Source organism: Anastrepha ludens, chromosome 6, assembly GCF_028408465.1.
Source record: "Anastrepha ludens isolate Willacy chromosome 6, idAnaLude1.1, whole genome shotgun sequence".
Taxonomy (NCBI): domain Eukaryota; kingdom Metazoa; phylum Arthropoda; class Insecta; order Diptera; family Tephritidae; genus Anastrepha; species Anastrepha ludens.
Genome location: NC_071502.1, coordinates 85099411 through 85117653, shown reverse-complemented (window position 1 = coordinate 85117653; position 18243 = coordinate 85099411). Strand labels below are relative to the sequence as shown.

At 37.0% G+C, this 18243-nt stretch overlaps 2 protein-coding genes across 2 annotated transcripts; both read right to left on the bottom strand.

The window, feature by feature from the left end:
* Positions 1–622: 622 nt before the first annotated feature.
* LOC128867155 (uncharacterized) lies at positions 623–1920 on the bottom strand. Its single transcript, XM_054108250.1, has 3 exons — positions 1364–1920; positions 1034–1241; positions 623–991 (listed from the first exon to the last, which is right to left on the bottom strand). The coding sequence occupies exons 1-3, from the start codon at positions 1918–1920 to the stop codon at positions 623–625; spliced, it is 1134 nt and encodes a 377-aa protein (XP_053964225.1).
* Positions 1921–3325: 1405 nt separating this feature from the next.
* LOC128867805 (piggyBac transposable element-derived protein 4-like) lies at positions 3326–5923 on the bottom strand. The gene is made up of 2 exons (XM_054109313.1): positions 5439–5923; positions 3326–5359 (listed from the first exon to the last, which is right to left on the bottom strand). The coding sequence occupies exons 1-2, from the start codon at positions 5740–5742 to the stop codon at positions 4263–4265; spliced, it is 1401 nt and encodes a 466-aa protein (XP_053965288.1). The 5' UTR covers positions 5743–5923; the 3' UTR covers positions 3326–4262.
* Between the last annotated feature and the right edge of the window lie 12320 nt (positions 5924–18243).

The following is an 18243-nucleotide window of genomic DNA, read 5'->3' as shown; positions in this document are numbered from 1 at the left end:
TAATTTACTAGGTGCGGTGCGTGCGCCTTTATTAACTGTCCGAATTAAACTCAAATTCTTTACAAAATTTACTTAACTCTACACCTACGAATAACTTAATTCTACCGGAAGACGTTGCTCAAGCCAGACGCTACGTAAGCATTATTTATTTTCCCAAGTTTGAATTAGTAAGAATTTTATTGCAAAAAGAATTGACAACGATATTGCGAAACAGTAAACGCTTCCGCTTAAGGGTTTGCGCTACTGCTGAGTGAGTTAATTGTAAAAAGGTGATGGTACGATTGTACGGTAGGCAAAATATATTGTGTGTTAACTTACACAAGTTACTTAGTCTAACACAACTCACTCAGAACCCGTCTCGAACTCCACTGCTGATCGTGGTGACGGTCGCTTACTTACACCTTCATTCCCCAGCTGCTGTGCAGTTGTTGTGTAATTTGTGTGAGCCCGGTCTTGGTCTTGACTTCCCATGGATGCATTATTGAATGCAATTGTGCAACAGGTAACGTCTCCTGTTACGTTGGATTGTGAAATTGAAATATGCTGACACTGCGGCTCGTGTAGCGAGCAGCCGTGGGAGCGTCGCAACAAATGCGACTGCAGCGTGTTAACTCTTCCCCCTCTAAAGATCTGCGTCCCGCAGATCATGATTTGGAGAGGCGACCTGTTTTGGTCGGTTCCGAGAACTCGGTTGCAGTATCGACATATTCAGCTCAGGAAGTTTTGCTCCAGTTGTTAGCTTTCTCCAAATTAGCGAAATGAAGACCAGCAAAATAAGTCCTAGGGCTACGGATGTTGCAAGCCAGTTGGTTTTATCTTTCAGGTAACCCAAGAGTCGTATGTTTCCGGAGGTCATTTCGTGGATGAGATTGAGATCCACTACCAAACTTCTATTCGTTATGGTGGACAACACGGGTGGGAGCACCTGCACGCCTGAGCTGCTAGTACTCCAGTAGGTTTGGTTAGTTATTGTAATAGTCTCGTTCTCCATCTGCAGAATATAAGAGCCAGACAAGTGTTTAGGGTGTTTTACCTGACCATATGAAGGTGTTTCACCTGACCAGTTGAAATTATCCAAGAATATTGTGTCTTCCTTGAGCACCTCAACCGTTGTTTCCGTGCCAATTACGTAGCGGCAACTTGTTTGCCCACCCTTGAGTAGACGTGGTAGACATTCATCTTCGGACAATAAATCTAGGGCTTCCTGTTTGCAGACCATGGCGGTGGCGAGGTGGAGACAGCTATTTTTAATACCATATGTCAGTTGTTTATTCATTAAGATTGTCTTGTACTTCAGATCAACTCGATGACCATCCTTCAAAATAGAGCGTATGATCAAGTGATTAAACCTCGTTTGAGCCACCTTTGGCATGGAAGAGTGCCGTTCGTGTAGATTGATGGTTCACTATATTCAATGGCTTCGACGACGTTACTGTACGGAAGGACTTCGATTTCGCGTATTAGGCTATTTATTTCCCCTTTATTCAAAATATTGCTGTTTGCTGCGCCTGCTTTGGCCATTTGGCATGCCCGTATTAATTCACTAACGTCATCCTTGAGAATCACCAATTTGTGCTGAATGTCTTGTGAAAACTTTGCCTGGTGGTTACGTCCCAGGACGTCGTTCGTGGCCGTTGCAATCCCGTTCACAACCTGTAATAACTCTTCAGTTTTCTTGAAAATTTCAGAGTTTACCTTATACTGTAAATTATTGTTGTCTATTATTTCATTTTGGCTAGGTAAGACTTCATCCCAGTCTAAAGCATCAGGTGAGCCAGTAATCCACTTCCAAGCTGACCCGATCCAGTTGATTGAACGCTTTGGTCTATTGGCTGTAGGACCCTTCAGCTCTTCAAGTTGAGCTCGAATTTTTTGTAACTGATAAATGATGACATCTGTGACTGGGCAAATGTGCCCCATTCTTCTATGCCATAGTTCATAATTATCGCGAGTATAAAATGCATTTTGTGTGTTTGACTCGCTATTATATTTCGTATCACAATTTAGGCGATACAAGTCGTTCACAGCATTTCGCAGTTGCTATCAGATTTCTTTTATTGTTATAAATTTTCCACTCATTACCATCGAATATAACTTTATTTCCGTTTTTAGTCATTTGTCGTACTGATAACAAATTTGCGCACAACTCTGGTACATATTCAACGTCCTTCGCTACAGCATCTGTTTTTATTTCATTCGCGTATATACTCATATTTACATCACCTTTTGATTTAACTTTAATAGTTTTGTTATTCGCGACTAAAATATTTTTATTTGCAACCGGCACTTGATCAACAATCGCATTATAATTTCTGGTCATGTGAGAAGTAGCACCCGAATCAACAAACCATTCGTCTTTACGAATGTCATGCGAAAGAAGAGATGCAAAGAGGACACTTTTAATTTTTGTGGTGCTGCCATCTCGCTTGGTTTTGTTAGGACAGTTTCTAGCAAAATTGCCTAGTTGTTTGCAAGAGTGGCACCGAAATTGATTCGATTTTTCCTTAAGATTTGTTTTTGATTTTGAATAAAGTGCATTTTCACCACATTTGTACGTATTGGTATTATCAAATTTTACGTCTTGTAACAAGGTAATCTGGTAATCCTGCTAACATCAACGATGCAGTTAGCTCTTCGTCAATATTAAGACCGGCATTATGCACTTTGAGTGACGTCATCACAAGCGAATTTACGTATTCCTGCACTGATATGTAATCAGACAGTTTGCACTGTACTAGTTGCTTTAAAATCTCCACTTTTCGCGTTAGACCCGTGTCTTCGTATGCGGAAAACAATGCCTTCCATGCCTGATGAGCCGTTGTAGCTGTCGCAATATGCGAAAAGTTATTTGGCTCTATCATTAAAGTTAATTCAGCTAGAGCACGTTCATCACTGCCTTTTTCCTTTTCTGAAGGTTCTGCAGGTAGCTCATTTTCAACTACCTTCCAGCAGTTCTTTATGACAAGATAGGATTTTGCGTGACGCTTCCAAATGTCGAAGTTTTCGCGACCTTTTAATTTCTCGAATGGAAATGCTACCGCATTTGTCGCCATGTTCAAAAAATCTGTGATTATTCGGTTAAAAATAATCAATCCGAGTGTAACAAATATTTAATCGTTTAGCACACGCACTTTTCCAACCATTATCAATTACATTTTGGGGCTCTGGGCCCATAACCAGTTGAAAAACTAGAAAATATACGCAGTGAATAAAACATAACACATTTGGTAGAAATTCAAAACCGGAAGGAAAGAAACATGTTTATTCATCAAAGGTATAGATACATTGTATGAGCAGGGGTGCATTTGAGGGTGTAACGGGTCGTTCTATTTTTCACTTCAATATAGCTTTTTGGTGGAGTTGAACCACTTCGATTGTCGTCACTCGAACCATCGAGTAAACTGGAATTGAACCAATATGACTTGATCGAATACAAACAAAATTTCTACCCAAACGCCTGGTACTTAAGGATCTATGCATGAGTTTTTTGTCTCTTGACCAATGTTGGTTGAAATATTCTTGAAATTTTTTTTATGTCTCATTTGTGTGTGGGATTTTCCACTTTGGATAACATTAGTATTTGTTTTTATATATATTACTAGACATTTTTTATGTCTGATTTGTGGAATTTTTTTCCACTTTACGTGATAATAGTCGCATTTCTATTTTCAGCGACAGCTTCTTTTTTATAAAGCGGTTTCTGTTTGCTTTAAACCCTACAAAGCTAACGTTATAGAATTAACTTAAGGGGTTATACGCAGTTATGAAGCAAATAAAAGACGGGTTGTCAAGGATTTATCCTGAAGAAACTTCAGAATATTTTAATTTGAAAATTTTTGACGGTTATAAAAGCATCCTTCAAGAACGTAACAAAATTTTTTATTTATGAAAATGTTGATTATAGAGCGCGCTGCAGGCGATTTCTGGAACCTCCTTTATCCCTCATCGGTTGTTAGAATTCGTATTACATATACGTTGTTTGGTATGCGCACGAATACAGGATTAAAATCCAATTAAAGTAAAAGCAGACCCATACATTTTTTGCACGACTTTTATTGTTTATTCATTCCTCATTAATACAATGATTTTTAATTTCAAAACGATGTTAAATGAAAACAAAAATGCGAAAAAAGAATAAATATTTAGGAAACGTAAAAACGTGGTGGATGACTACGGTTTGTAGCAAATGGAACTGTGAGTGCTTCACCCAATTCCTCAAGAAACAATCTACGACGAATGTTAATATTTGTTTTTTTTCTATTTCAATCAGAGAAAATATGGGTGAAAATAATATAAGCGTTCAATGCACTTATATCTAGCATATTGCAAAAGAGAGCCATTGGCCAACGATTAACTTTTCTCTTTGATCGAAACGTTCCTACCATTTGGTCGAGCGTATCTACTCCACCTTTAGTTTTGTTGTAAAAAGTAATCAAATTTGGCTTCTTCTTCGCTGATTGATCAATTTCTAAGCCTCGATGATATGTGCTCAACAATGTCACAAATCGATTTTTTTTTGGAACATATGACAACAAAATGGCTTGCAATTGTGGCTCATAAACAAATTCTGTATGAAAAACTGGCTTTCGCTTCATATCGAGCAGTATTGGTGGTAATTCAGCTCGATTCTTTCGTATTGTTCCCACTATCGTCATTTTTTGCTTGTGCAAATCTTTAGCCAGCGCGTATGTTGTAAAAAAATTGTCACAAGTAACGTTTCTACTTGTCAGCCCATGGCACAAATCGAGCACAACACGTTGCCCAACATTTCTTTCCACAGCAGTGTTTGCAACACGGCCAAGATAAACTTGAGCATTATGAGTGTAATAGGACTCTGAATCGCAAATTATCCAAATTTGTATTCCATATTTTGCCGGTTTTGATGGAACGTATTGGCGAAATGGATATCGGCCACGGAACGGAACAAGTTGTTCGTCTATTGTGACTGTTTTTCCAACAGTATACAATGTCTTGAGATGTGCAGTCCATTTGTCAAACACAAATCGAATAGGTGAAAGCTTATCACGCCGATTACGTTCCTCGCGGTCATCAAAACGAATGCACCTTTGAATTTTCTTGAACATGTCAAGGCTCATGGTTTTGCGAAAAATAGCTCTGCCTTTATCTACATTCCACAACTGCGTAACGCACTCGCCATATGACCGGTAAACACCAGCAAGAAGAAGCAATCCGAAGTACGCACGCAATTGCTGAATTGTCAAATGTTCCCAGTTGTTGCGATATGTTCTTGCACCAAATAAATTTGTCATTCTGAGAATATGCTCTTCAATTGGCGAAAGGATCAAAACAAAAGCCGATAGAGGAGAATCAACCGCAGAAATAGCAAAAGCAGTGGGACCTGTGAGCAAAATGAACAAGAATGATAAAGTTACCAAAACTACCAAACCAAAAAAGGAGAAAAACAGAATAAAAAATACCTTTAGAAACATTCGATTGATGTCGAAAAGAAAATCTTCTACCGCGTACAAATGGTTCTTTCGTATACTCGATCAATCCATTTTTCGAATTCATGCGAATATCGAGATTTACTGCGCTACCTTCTAAAATTTCTTGTGACAGTGGTTCGATATCCGATGAATCACTTTCAAAGCTATCGTCACTCGATCTTTCAGATCGCTCATCGTCATTTTCTTCATATTCACTCGATGTCTCAAGCTCTGAACTTTCACTTTCCAACTCATTTTCATCAAAAATACGATTTCGTAGACTGCGGCGATTCATTTTCTTCAAAAAATGGTAAAATTCTCGTAAAATATCAAAGACATTGTTAGTGATGATTGATTCTCCGTTAATAACTCAACACAATATTTAACACTGGCTAAGTTTATTTTATAATAAAATCAAAAGACAGTAGAATATATATACACGGTTATAATGTCAATGCGAAGTCTAGTGTTCTCAAGAGAAGAGAGGATTCGTAACTGATCTGTACTTAGGAAATAGATCTATATATACCTGAAAAACATGCCAATACTTGTTTGCTTCTATATTTTGGGAAAACAAATAGATAAGGGACGGAATTTTATTACTGATAAGACTGGAAAAGCACTGTGACGTATACTTGGGTAAAGTAAGTGTAATGGGAATTTTGATTGTGATAACAAATATAAACATTTGGAAATTACTAAGTTTTTCCCTACAGTAGTAAGGTTTTCTTAACAGAACGTACTGATAGAGAAATTTTCTGAAAACATGCGAAAAAAGCTAACGCACACTCAAATATGTACCGGTACAAAAAGTCATCCCATTATCTTTGACACTGGTATGCGCACGCATACCAACAACAGATATGAAAGTTTTTTAGTTGGGGCACTTACAGCCCGCAACGCCATCTGTCATTCAATGTAGTAGAAATACTTGCTAAAATATTTAGTTGGACAAAAATTCAAATCAATCGATGAATATTTACTATATATTATTAAACAGAGTTTCAAAAAGTGAAATGGTATGCACGCGCATACCAACAACGGATGAGGGTTAAAAAAAGACGATTTACGGTGTACATCGTAACTCAAGATTGGATTATCTGAAATCAAAAAACCAAACAAATTTTGTTAATATATTAGATTATCCAGTAATTAATCGTTCGGCTAATCAAAATAGTGAATTTTCACAAAATGGCAGCTTTTAAAAGAAATGATTTCGATTTTTACGTTAAAATTTGGCCGTAAATTGATTATAAAATGGCAAATAAGTATCAGATTTAAAAAAGGAACGATTAATTACCATTCGACTTTTTGACGAACATATTTTAATATGATTTTATATTTAACTACTAAAAGGTATTGAAACTTTTATTTATTTATTTTTGGTTTATACGATATAAATAAAGTAATCAATAGAGAAATAATTGTATTTATTTATCAATAACGTACAAATTATAGTATTAATGAGACCTACAATTTATTGAAATCAATTAGGCACTTAGCTTCTTAAACCAAAAAAAAAACAAAAAAATAAAATAAACTAACCTTTTCTTCTTATAAAATTAATAACTTTACAACATATAGAGAGAAAGTCAATAATAGGAACTTAGATTTTTTTGGCACAAGTTGGGCAAAAATCAATGTTATGTTCACCACATATAGGAATGTTGCAACTGCTGCAATTGTTCTTCGTCATGCGCCGTGTTTTATAGGAGCACACACCACAGCTCTTTCTTTTCTTTGCTGTTGTATCTCCAGACGTCATAGAACTTCTACTGTCCGATGGAATCTTCAGTATCTTGTTTAGTATTCAGCACATCTCGTATTAGGTCCTTTATTTTTCGTGTCATCGTTAGTGTTTCGAGCCTATGTTTTAGCCATGGTTCTACAAGTTGTTCATGTAGCTTCTTCGGGATAAAGGCTTTCCTCCAGATGCCAAAATATTATGGCAATAGATGATGTAAGAGTTTATACCACATATATTCAGCATTCCGTAAAACATGCACATGGGCCATCGGTTAGTTTTACGATTGCATGCCATATTTGAACACATCTGGTCAAAGGTGTCTACCCCTCCTTTTGTTGAGTTATAAAAGTTAATGATGTTTGGTTTATTGTTCGTTGGATTGACAGTTCCTTCCTCATCACATGAGGACACCAAATAAACCATCTTGCTCGGCTTGGGTTTATATGATAAAAGAGTAAGTGGCCCATCATAGCAAAACATGGAAGTTCCGACTCTTCTAGTTCTATTGTTCTTCATCGCCTCTGGTATTTCTTTTTTATTTGCCCGCAAAGTTCCGACAATAGTTAACATAACTTGTAAGGTTGCTGTAGCAAACTTTTGGCTAATGGGATAGACGTAAACCAATTGACAGTGGTTACATTTCTGTTTGATCCATGAATGCTGCGAGTAATCTCCTTGACAACATATTCTTCGAAGGGTAATCCTCCTGTATTAGTTCCCTTTCCGAGATATGGCATGGCATCAATCATATAACGAGTACCACTGTCACACATCATTTCAATTTTCAGGCCATACTTCGCCGGCTTATTGGGGATATACATTTTAAATTTGCAGCGCCCTCGGAATGCCAGCAGTTGCTCATCAATAGTTACATTGGTACCAGCAATATAGTTTTCTCGACACTGCACCATGAGAATATCCCATATTTTTCTTATTGGTGTGAGTACATCAGACTGGATGGTTTGAGTTCTTAGATCACGATCATCAAATCTAATGCACCTTACAAGGAAATCAAACCTTTCACGACTCATACAAGATACATAGCGAGTTCCGCAAAATTCTGTACTAAATAATTCATCGCTTGTGAGATGATTATCCTTAAGGGCATCTGCCAATATAAATATGCCAAAAAGAGCTTTCAGTTCTTCCTTGCAAACATTATTTTGAGTTGAAGTTTCAGTCTTATAGGTTTGTTTCCTAATGGCAATTTCAACATTGGTCCATTTTAAGATTTCGTCACAAATTTCGTCAATCAGAAAAGATTCAAACAATCCTAGGGGTTCTGTAATATTTTTCACTGATCTGGTTGGCCCTCTTGCCATACGGACAATATTTATAACTGAAGTTCGCGATGATGTCTGTCCTTTTCTAGTTGACCAAACATGATGATTTTTGCCTCGTAAGCTATTTTGAGATAAGATATTAATATGACTGGATGCTGCTGATGAACCTTCGTGTTGTCGATGGATTTTCATTTGGCCCTTCAACGTCTGAAGATGAAGAACCGTGTTCAGAGTCTTGGTTCAAGGGTTCGTCTTGGTAGTCGCTTTCCACATCATCCAATGATAAATTATCCTCCGTCTCAGTGCCAGAAAAATCGTCACACTCTTCATTTTCGAGTGCCGCAACTATATCGTCATCTGTGCTTGTTGACCTCACCGCCATGGTTAACTAGAACGTATTAAAACAATATTAAATGTAAGACATAATTTAGTACTAAGTAGATGTAAACGTTACACAAAAGCTAAACATTCGACAAAATGACGACTACGAGCTAGGTAAATTAAAAACCAAAGTACTTACCGGATATGCACAAGTGCCTCGCGTCGCAGCTCGGCGGTCACTGAGTTGGCTCAAAGCATTAAATGCGTAAGCTAATCGGTGTTAGAGGGAGATAGGAAAATGTTGCTAGTAGTCGTCATTTTGACGAACGTTAGCTTTCTAGGGTTAATTTGTTTGTTGGAGATAAATAATTCATCACCACTATGAAAATTGTGAGGGAGCGAGCGAGTTTTATTATGTCTTGCATTTCTACTTTCTTGTTCGTGGAATAGAAGGGCTTTATGTCCTCATTAGTTTGTTCCCTAAAGTTTGTCAATTCTTGGTAATTTATTCTCGCAGTTCTGTTAAGGAAAATATCAGCGGGCTTCCGATTTATTACCGAATGTATTGTATTATTGTACCTGTCTACCGTTATGGCAACGCTCTTCGGGTGTTAATCTAGGAAACTCAACGCAAAGGCAGCGATATATTTCAATCAGAGTGAAATGTAATCTCTCGACTTGGCCATTGGCGTCACCTCGCTGCGTTGGCGTTTGGTAAATCTCTATTCCTAAGGATCTAATATAGTTTAATATATGTGGTGCCAAAAATCCGCGCTCATTGTCCATAACTAAAGCCCGTGGCACTGTGAAGTAGTGCAGCGCAACTGTTAGTTTTATTCGCAAATAAAATATATCGAAAATAATTAAAAAAAAAAAAACTATTACAAATACGATTTTACTTACGTGGGTAAAAGGATTCGCCTACAATTCCACCTCAAAGCCAAATTCGTTGGAAACAACGTAGGTAAATACACATTTAATAAAAATAAATTTGGAAAAGAATAAACTTTTCCGGAATTAAAACCACTCAATTCACATCGGGACAGCTGCCTGTATACAGCAGCTGATCCCGTCTAATATTACGTTTCCACCAAAAGCAAACACCGTGTTTGCAGGAGTTGTGTTTGGGAGAACTGTCAACTGTTTCCACCGGAAGTTTGGTAGAAATTGTGTTTGAACTGAATGATTGGGTCGATTGATATAATTTACCTTGCGTGTCTGCACTGAAGGATCAACCTCCATCCTCTCAACTGGCGGACGCGACGTGGAACTTTGGATGTCATCTCTTGAAAAAGGGCAATAATTTTTTGGGTATTGTGCACGCTGCTCTTGAGCGCGCGATGTAGGTTTTGGTGGCAATTGTGGAGGTTTGTTCCTATTTGGGGGTGCTCGGTAAGTTGTTTATGGGCACCACCACACGATTGCTAGCCGTGGAAGAAATAATTGAAAAATTTCTAAAGTCGACGTTTTGGATCTCTAAGCATGCCGAGTAAGCTTACGGCAATGTTTTAGGACGCTGTATAGGCATCATTCTCGACATTTCCCAATTCAACCCGCGTATGAATACGTCTAGCGCACGGTTGAGGTAAGTTTCAACTAAAACTCTTACTGTTTCGTCCGTGTAGGACTCGGTTTTTATCTTGTTAATAATGAGAGAGAATTGATGATTCACCTTCGCATAGAATTCATCAATTCTCATTCCCTTTTGCTAAAGTTGATGCAACTGGTGCTCAAGGGTGCGAATATCCCTTTTATCTGCATAGTGCAGAGAAAGGCACTCCTTGATTTTCGACCAGTTGCTATCGAAAATGTTATACGAAATTAGTGCGGAATCAGAAGCACCCCTCACCTTTTGTCTAATGTGCTGTAAAATTGCCCGATATAGGGGCTTACCCCTCACGACCTCGAAGTCCGAAAGGATGACTTCTACCGAGTGCACCCAGGACACGTAGTGGACAGGATTCCCATCTAAAATCTGCAGCTCCTTGACACCGTCAGGGAGGCGACTGATGTCCCTTATGTCGGCTTCCGTTGTAGGGGCTTGTGCTACCATCTCTTTACTCGGTTCCGTCTGGTCATTGGTGGTTGGTGTGAACATCCTAGTCCAGGCGGGATACCCGTCTTTCGATAGTGTTCATTTTATCAAGCAGGGCGTTAACTGCACCCGTTAAATTTGTTACCGTGGCCCTCAAATCTTCCATCTTTAAAAGAAAAAATAAAAAGAAATGCTTAAATCAACTTACGCAAGGATACACTCTAGTTTCATCAGCGCCTTTCTTGTATGTTCAGCGTATTGTGGCTCTCCTTGGCCTTACGTCCTATGATCCTTTAATTATTTGCTGAGCAGGTTTATTAAAAACCCTTTTTCAGTTTTCTCTTTTTAAATTTTTCTAATCGATTTTTTATTTATTTTTTGTTATTGTAATTATTATTTAATATACTTTCTTTTATTTCATCCACTCCCACTTTTATAACTTCTGGGTCCCTGCTCGGGCGCCAGAAACGGACTTTCGGTCCGTTACACTCAAAAAAATTAAGGGCCAGCTGCCCAGGAAGGAAACACTTATAATTCTAATTAACAAATTGTTTATTATACACTAGTTACTTAGTCTAACGCAACTAACTCAGAACCCGTCTCGAACTCCACTGCTGATCGTGGTGACGGTCGCTTACTTTACACCTTCATTCCCCAACTGCGGCGCAGTCGTTGTGTGAGCCCGGCCTTGGCCTTGAATTCCCATGGGTGCATTATTGACGTCTCCTGTTACGTTGGATTGTGAAATTGAAATGTGCTGACACTGCGGCTCGTGTAGCGAGCAGCCGTGGGAGCGTCGCAACAAATGCGACTGCAGCGTGTTAACTTGTATATAAGTTAATAAATTATAAATTTATTTTAGTTTTTTAAAAAATATTTAAGAGCTGAGCTCTTTATTCATTCAATTATCTTTTTACACTGACCACTTAAAATTACAATACCTCTTATAAATAGTCTTAAGCTGGTTTACATGATTCTTATTGATCAGCATTTCTTATGCTGGTTTACATGTTTATTTGTTGATCAGCATTTCTTATGCTGGTTTACATATTTATTTATTGATCAGCATTTCTTATGCTGGTTTACATGTTTATTTATTGATCAGCATTTCTTATGCTGGTTTACATAATTATTTGTTGATCAGCATTTCTTATGCTGGTTTACATATTTATTTATTGATCAGCATTTTAATTATTTGGCGCAGTAAAGTAGGCATAAATGATTTATAAGCAGTCATGAAATATGCTGACTAAATATTGAAATATGATAACTGATATGAAATAACTAAATATTGAAATACGAAATCAGTACAACGAACTTGGTTAAATATGCTGACTAAATATTGAAATATGAATATGCTGACTAATATTGAAATATGAATAAATGTTGCATTAACTTATATAATATAAAAAACAAATAAGATCAAAAAGATACACAACTAAAAATAACATAAATACAGTAAAATCGTTCGCATTTTATTAAGAAACAGAAGATCAAATTATTACAAATTCCAATATTTTTTATCCACTGACTGAAGGAAAAGCAATTTTGATAGAGAAGAACCTTTCAATCTATTTCTTTGCTGGTAAGGAGTAGAGCCAGCTTTTGAAAACAGTCTTTCGGATAGCGTTGATGTAGCGATAGTAATCAAATATTTCACTGCTATTTTTTTTAATTTCGGATAAGTGGAACCGATGACATTATTCCAAGCTTGGATAGGATCTTGTTTGAGATCAGACACTGGATTTTTTAAATAGTAACTCAACTCGGAAGGCATTTCCTGATCACTTTGCGAAGGCGTGGAGTTTTGGAGAGTAACAATTTTGTAATGTTCGCCCCACAAATTAAGTTCTTCTGTGATCTCTGGCGAAGCACTAATATCTTCTTTAACCCTAAAGCACACAATTTGAAAAATGACAAATTCACACAAATGAGCCTCTGAGGCTCATATATAAGAAAAAGTAAATATATTGATGAAATGGTATTTTTATAACTCAAATCTTTATTTCATGAAAAAAAAAAAAAAAACATAAATTGACAAATTTTCATTCATTACATATTTAATTCATTTATTGTTTTCGCAATTTTGGCAAATTTTGGTTGTTTGAGAATGCTCATTACAGACGTTTTTGTTACAAATTTTACAACATTGCTTTTGCATTCTTGCTTTTTTTGAAGGGCAAATATAGTAACGTTTTCTTTTATTATTGTTGTCATTGCTACTTACAGGCAATACATCGTTGCGAATTTGCAAAATATCTGAAATTGCGCTTTGTGTCTCCATTCTCATGTGTGGTTTTTTCTGCCTTTTCAATATCATAGGTTCCACTAACTGCTCACAAAGTTCTCTGAGAAAAAGGTGTCGACGGTTAGACTTTCCGCTGTTCCATAAAGAATTTTGTTTTGTCCATATAATGTATGCTGCAATTCCTGCTGCATCCAACATATTCATAAAAAATGCAAGAGGCCAACGGTTCGTTTTGCGTTTTGTCATGTATTCATGTACAAGTTGGTCGAATGTATCAACACCACCCTTGGTTTCATTATAAAACATATTTATTTCTGAAATATTTTTTTCACCGTTTTTCAAAATATTGCATGTGTGATGCATTGTTGACAAAAAAATAACTGCCTTGCCGACTTTTGGAACATGTGAAGCAATAGTTATATTTTTCTGAAAGCCAAATATTGTAGATGAAACTGCTCTTTTTCTGTTGGGCAAAAATTCAGGCGGGGATGCAAGCCTTATTTTTTCTCAAAGTTCCAACGATAGTGAGTCCTTTACCAAGAAGGTTTTCTGCTAATTCTTTACTTGTGAAATAGTTATCCATTGTTATATTTCGGTTTGTCCCGTAATAGGGTTCACAAAGTCGTTCAACGACATTTTTAGCAAGGCCAACACTTCTCGTATTTCCTTCTTTTCCTGTATAAGGAATTCCTCGAAGAGGATATGCGTTTTTGCTGTCACACAGCCACCAAATTTTTATGCCGTATTTGTCAGGCTTAGAAGGAAGATACTGAATAAAGCAACAGCGGCTTCGACATGGCATGAGTTGTTCATCGACAACTAAATATTCACTTGGCATATAATATTTACCTAAATTGTGATTAACCATATCCCAAATATTTCGAATAGGGGCCAACTTATCCCCTAGTCGTCGTGAGGATCTGGTCAATTTGTCATCGAAACGTATAAAACGCAATAATTCCTCAAATCTGCGACTTGACATACTTGCTTTGAAAATTGTTATTCCATAAAGCCGATCCCAAAATAAACGGTAATTTTGATTGTTTGATTTCATATGTCCTGCTGTCATAAGAAGTCCGAAGAAAGATAATAACTCATCATTGTCTAGTGCTTTCCATTTTATCGACTGATTAGCATTACCCTTTCCGCTTCTTGATTAGTGTATTGGATTATTTGTGCACAAACTTCATTGGAAATGAACAGTCTGAAGCAATCAAGTATATTTTCCAAAGTTTTCCCTGGAGGCAATAAAACCTTATCAACTTTGCCTTTTATTTTGTTGGAAGATCGAATTTTCGAGGTTGGTGGTTCGACCATATAGTTCCGTCTTTTCCTTTGTAAATTGCCATATTTTCTGTTGCGTCCTCAATATTTTCAGCGCCATCGCCTGAAAACTCATCTTCAATTTCCGAAGCAGAAAAAACATATTCTGATTCCGAATCAGAAGAAAAATCAGGAAGAACGAACTCTTCTTCTTCTTCAACAGAGTTTTCTAAAGCCTGTGCAATTTGTGTATCACTAAGTTTAGTTTTCGCCATTTTCTATAAAAAAAATATGTTTTTTTGAATTATTTTCGATATGAGAATCTCGGAATTATGAATTTTGTACTTACCAAGATAATCCAAACGAAATGACGAACGTTGTACCACTCAGCAATTATTGAAAATAAATTCAAAAATTTTCGAACGTACATAAACAATGTCTATACAATGATCAATATTCCGTTAGAGATTATCAAAACAGACGGTAGTTATATCAACCGTTATGAATTTTTTTTTTATATTACACAAGTTACTGACACAATCAACGTATTCTTTTTTATTCGAACCAAATTTGCATTGACATAAATTTTTGCAATTGAAATAGCATAACAATAACCCAAAAATATGAAGGAGCTCATTAGGCACATATGTGTAAATGTGTAACATTTATATTAAATTTTTTTTTTGAGATTAAATATATTTATATTTTGAAAACTAATAACACTAAATTAATTAAGGAACTTATATTGAAGAATACCAAAAAGATGAAAGACTTTTTTTTAAAAGCCATGAAGAAACTGCAGTCATGATATAGATTTGAGCCTCAGAGGCTCACTTGTGTGCTTTAGGGTTAATTACTTCTGTTTCCGTCGCAGTAGTGTCATATACCTACGAGTATTTCAGTTATTATAGCAAATGTTTACTAATTAAGACGCGACTACAACTTTTAATACAACATATAATATAAACCTTTTTTTTTAGTTTTAATGTAGAATTAAGACAGTATTTCAATTATTACAATATTTCACAAAACATCGTGTGTTGCTTCATCCGCCGGTAACGGGTACTACTGCTCAACTCAACTGTCATCCACAGAGATGTATTTTTAAGGTTATGGCAGCGTTGCCACATCAGGTGACAGCTCGGCCACTCCTGCAGGTAAATCGCCCTCGATTTCATGGTCGGAATCATCATCGTCAAGTTCAGGTGCACTACTGCACCAACGTTTTATTTTGTCTGATGTGTAAACTAAGCAAAATTTCTTTTTCGTGATTTGCATGCCTGGTATGTCTTCGATAAGATATCGATCATTTCCGAGAACCTTGGCTATAATGTACGGACCACGATATCTCGGTTCTAATTTGCGGGATTCACCAACAGCGGACTGTTCATTTTCAATCACGTCAAGGTCGTTCTCGTTGTATGCTGACGGTTTGGCATGTCGTTGGTCAAATCGCAATTTCCACTTAGCGCGTTCGTCGTTTATGTTAGTAACGGCTTGCTCACGTCTCTCTTCTATTGGTAAGGTATTATTTGAATCAGATAAATCATCCTGAATTGCAGCCAGCAAACGATTTTGTATAGTGTCGCGTAGTTTAAAATCAAATACGAGCTCATTTGGACAGAAACCCGTAGTTGAATTTTTTTGCGAGTTAATTGTCCATTGAAGGTCTTTAATTTTTACATCCCACTTCTGAAAATTGTCATATACCTACGAGTATTTCAGTTATTATAGCAAATGTTTACTAATTAAGACGCGACTACAACTTTTAATACAACATATAACTCATTTATTTTAGTTTTAATGTAGAATTAAGGAAGTATTTCAATTATTACAATATTTCACAAAACTTCGTGTGTTGCTTCATCCACCGGTAACGGGTACTACTGCTCAACTCAACTGTCATCCACAGAGATGTATTTTTAAAGTTATGGCAGCGTTGCCACATCAGGTGATAGATTTGATTGCTTTAGAACAAGCTATGCGATCTTGAAAATGAATACGTTTAAATCTTGGGTCTAGCAACGTAGATACAGCAAGTATTTGAATAAGTTCCGAGGGTAACAAGGATTCCCTCTACACCAGCCTCAAGTCCAGCTGCTTCGATTAGTATCTCCTCACTGACAGTAATTACCTTTTCGGTAAAAGGTCCTCCACCAGTCCGTTGTTTAGAAGCCTTGTTGAAAGAAAGCTTTTTTTTTTGCCTGATACTTCTGATCAGCAAAAACCTATAAAACCCAAGAATAATAATAAGTTTTCAAAATATTGTATATCATTTATATAAGTTAAACTACCCGGTCGTGATGGTTTATAAAAACAAATTGTTCCGGACGAGACCGGTCTTTATTGGTTGATAATCTCTTTACAACAGAACTTAAAAATATTTTAATTCTAATACTAAGACTAAAAGCTACTCACTGAATCACTCATTATTATAAATATTATAGCTCTTCACTTTTCAAAACTTAAATTGCAAATGCAACTAATGCTCTTATCGCAGCTCTGTTTTATACACCACACAAAACTAAAGCTCGACGCTATGCTTTTGTCGCTGCTCTTATCGACGCTCTTATCGCTTATCGCATCTCTGACATGCACGCACCCTTAGTCCTTTCTCCTTCCTCCAACTATTCATTATACGCGTTGCCATCTTTAATTTCTTTAAAAAAAATTTTCCGAAAATTTATTTTTTCACCCAATTTTTAATTCAAAGGGGAATTTTTATTTTTTCCGAAAAATATATTGTGTTATTTTTTCGCCCGATTCGTCGGGTACTTATTTGCCTCGATTGCCTCTGTCACCTTCGCTGCCGAACACGAATTTATGTCGCGCGACGATATTAGGCTTTTTACACACGCGCAGATCCTCGCTTATTTTATAATATGGGGGGTCAGACCATTGGATTGGTGTGTATTGTGGCATTCTAGCATCCCAGCTTCCTGCCGTGATGTCGGACCCTAGCACGTAAAGGTTTCTGTCTTCGATTTCTTCTGTAAAACCGAAGCGCAGAGACTCAGTGCAAGTCAGCGTCTCCGTGTAAGACCTATCTGCCCTGTTCACCCCCGTTGCAGCCAGCGACTGCTAACTTATTTGGTCGATCCAAACGCCGTACGTCGGTACGCGCCCCCACTGGCGGACTTGTTAACTAACATTGGGGAATATTGTATGGTGTTAGAGGACTCCAGCACATACAGCAGTGATGGCTTATTTTCGCGCGTTACTTTGTATACGTATTTTTGTTGTTTCAGTACTTTTATGAGTGGATTTTTATCAGGGTGCTTCCGGGGGCGCTGTACTATCAGATGTGAGGGGACGGGTCTGCGCTGAAACCATGAGCGGTTTGTGAACGGGTCCATCCCGGGGTATGCTGAGCTAAACCAATCTTGCTCGTATCCCGGCCACTCCTCCATCTGTCTTTCCATTTCAGCGTGGGTTACCATCCCCCTTTCCAAGGTCTTTTTTAGATTGGACAATTCATTGAATCTAGAGTAGTCGTCCCACTCCGTATTGTATCCTGCCCAATCGCGAGTCGGAATGTCATTGGTCTGAAGGAAGAGTGTATAATTAAAAAACTGCACTGGTTGACTGTTGATGTATAACTGAACTGAACTTCGCCTTTAATTTCATCTTCATTTTTTACATATTCAAAAGATACAGTTATATTTCTTAGCGTCTATTTGATGCAATGTTGCATTTTAGTAATTCATTTTAGTAATTTTGTAATATTTAGTAATATTACACTATGTGTAAACTGAGTAGAAAACTTAAGTTTATTGGTACAAAAATAAATATGTGTATTTATTAGAATTTATTATAAACAATGGCGAATCCAAACACCCACTACGCTCTGAAGAGGGTTGTGCAACTGTTGTGTTGTAATAGCATCATTTTCCATGTTG

What these genes read in the sequence shown, in the direction of transcription:
- LOC128867155 (XM_054108250.1), bottom strand. Translation starts at nt 1,920, where the DNA reads ATGGGGCACATTTGCCCAGTCACAGATGTCATCATTTATCAGTTACAA. An exon ending in GGCACTCTTCCATGCCAAAG is followed by an intron (nt 1,242 to 1,363) that starts GTGGCTCAAACG and finishes TATTAAAAATAG; the next exon opens with CTGTCTCCACCTCGCCACCG. An exon ending in AAACACCTTCATATGGTCAG is followed by an intron (nt 992 to 1,033) that starts GTAAAACACCCT and finishes TATATTCTGCAG; the next exon opens with ATGGAGAACGAGACTATTAC.
- LOC128867805 (XM_054109313.1), bottom strand. Translation starts at nt 5,742, where the DNA reads ATGAATCGCCGCAGTCTACGAAATCGTATTTTTGATGAAAATGAGTTG. An exon ending in TCAATCGAATGTTTCTAAAG is followed by an intron (nt 5,360 to 5,438) that starts GTATTTTTTATT and finishes TTTTGCTCACAG; the next exon opens with GTCCCACTGCTTTTGCTATT.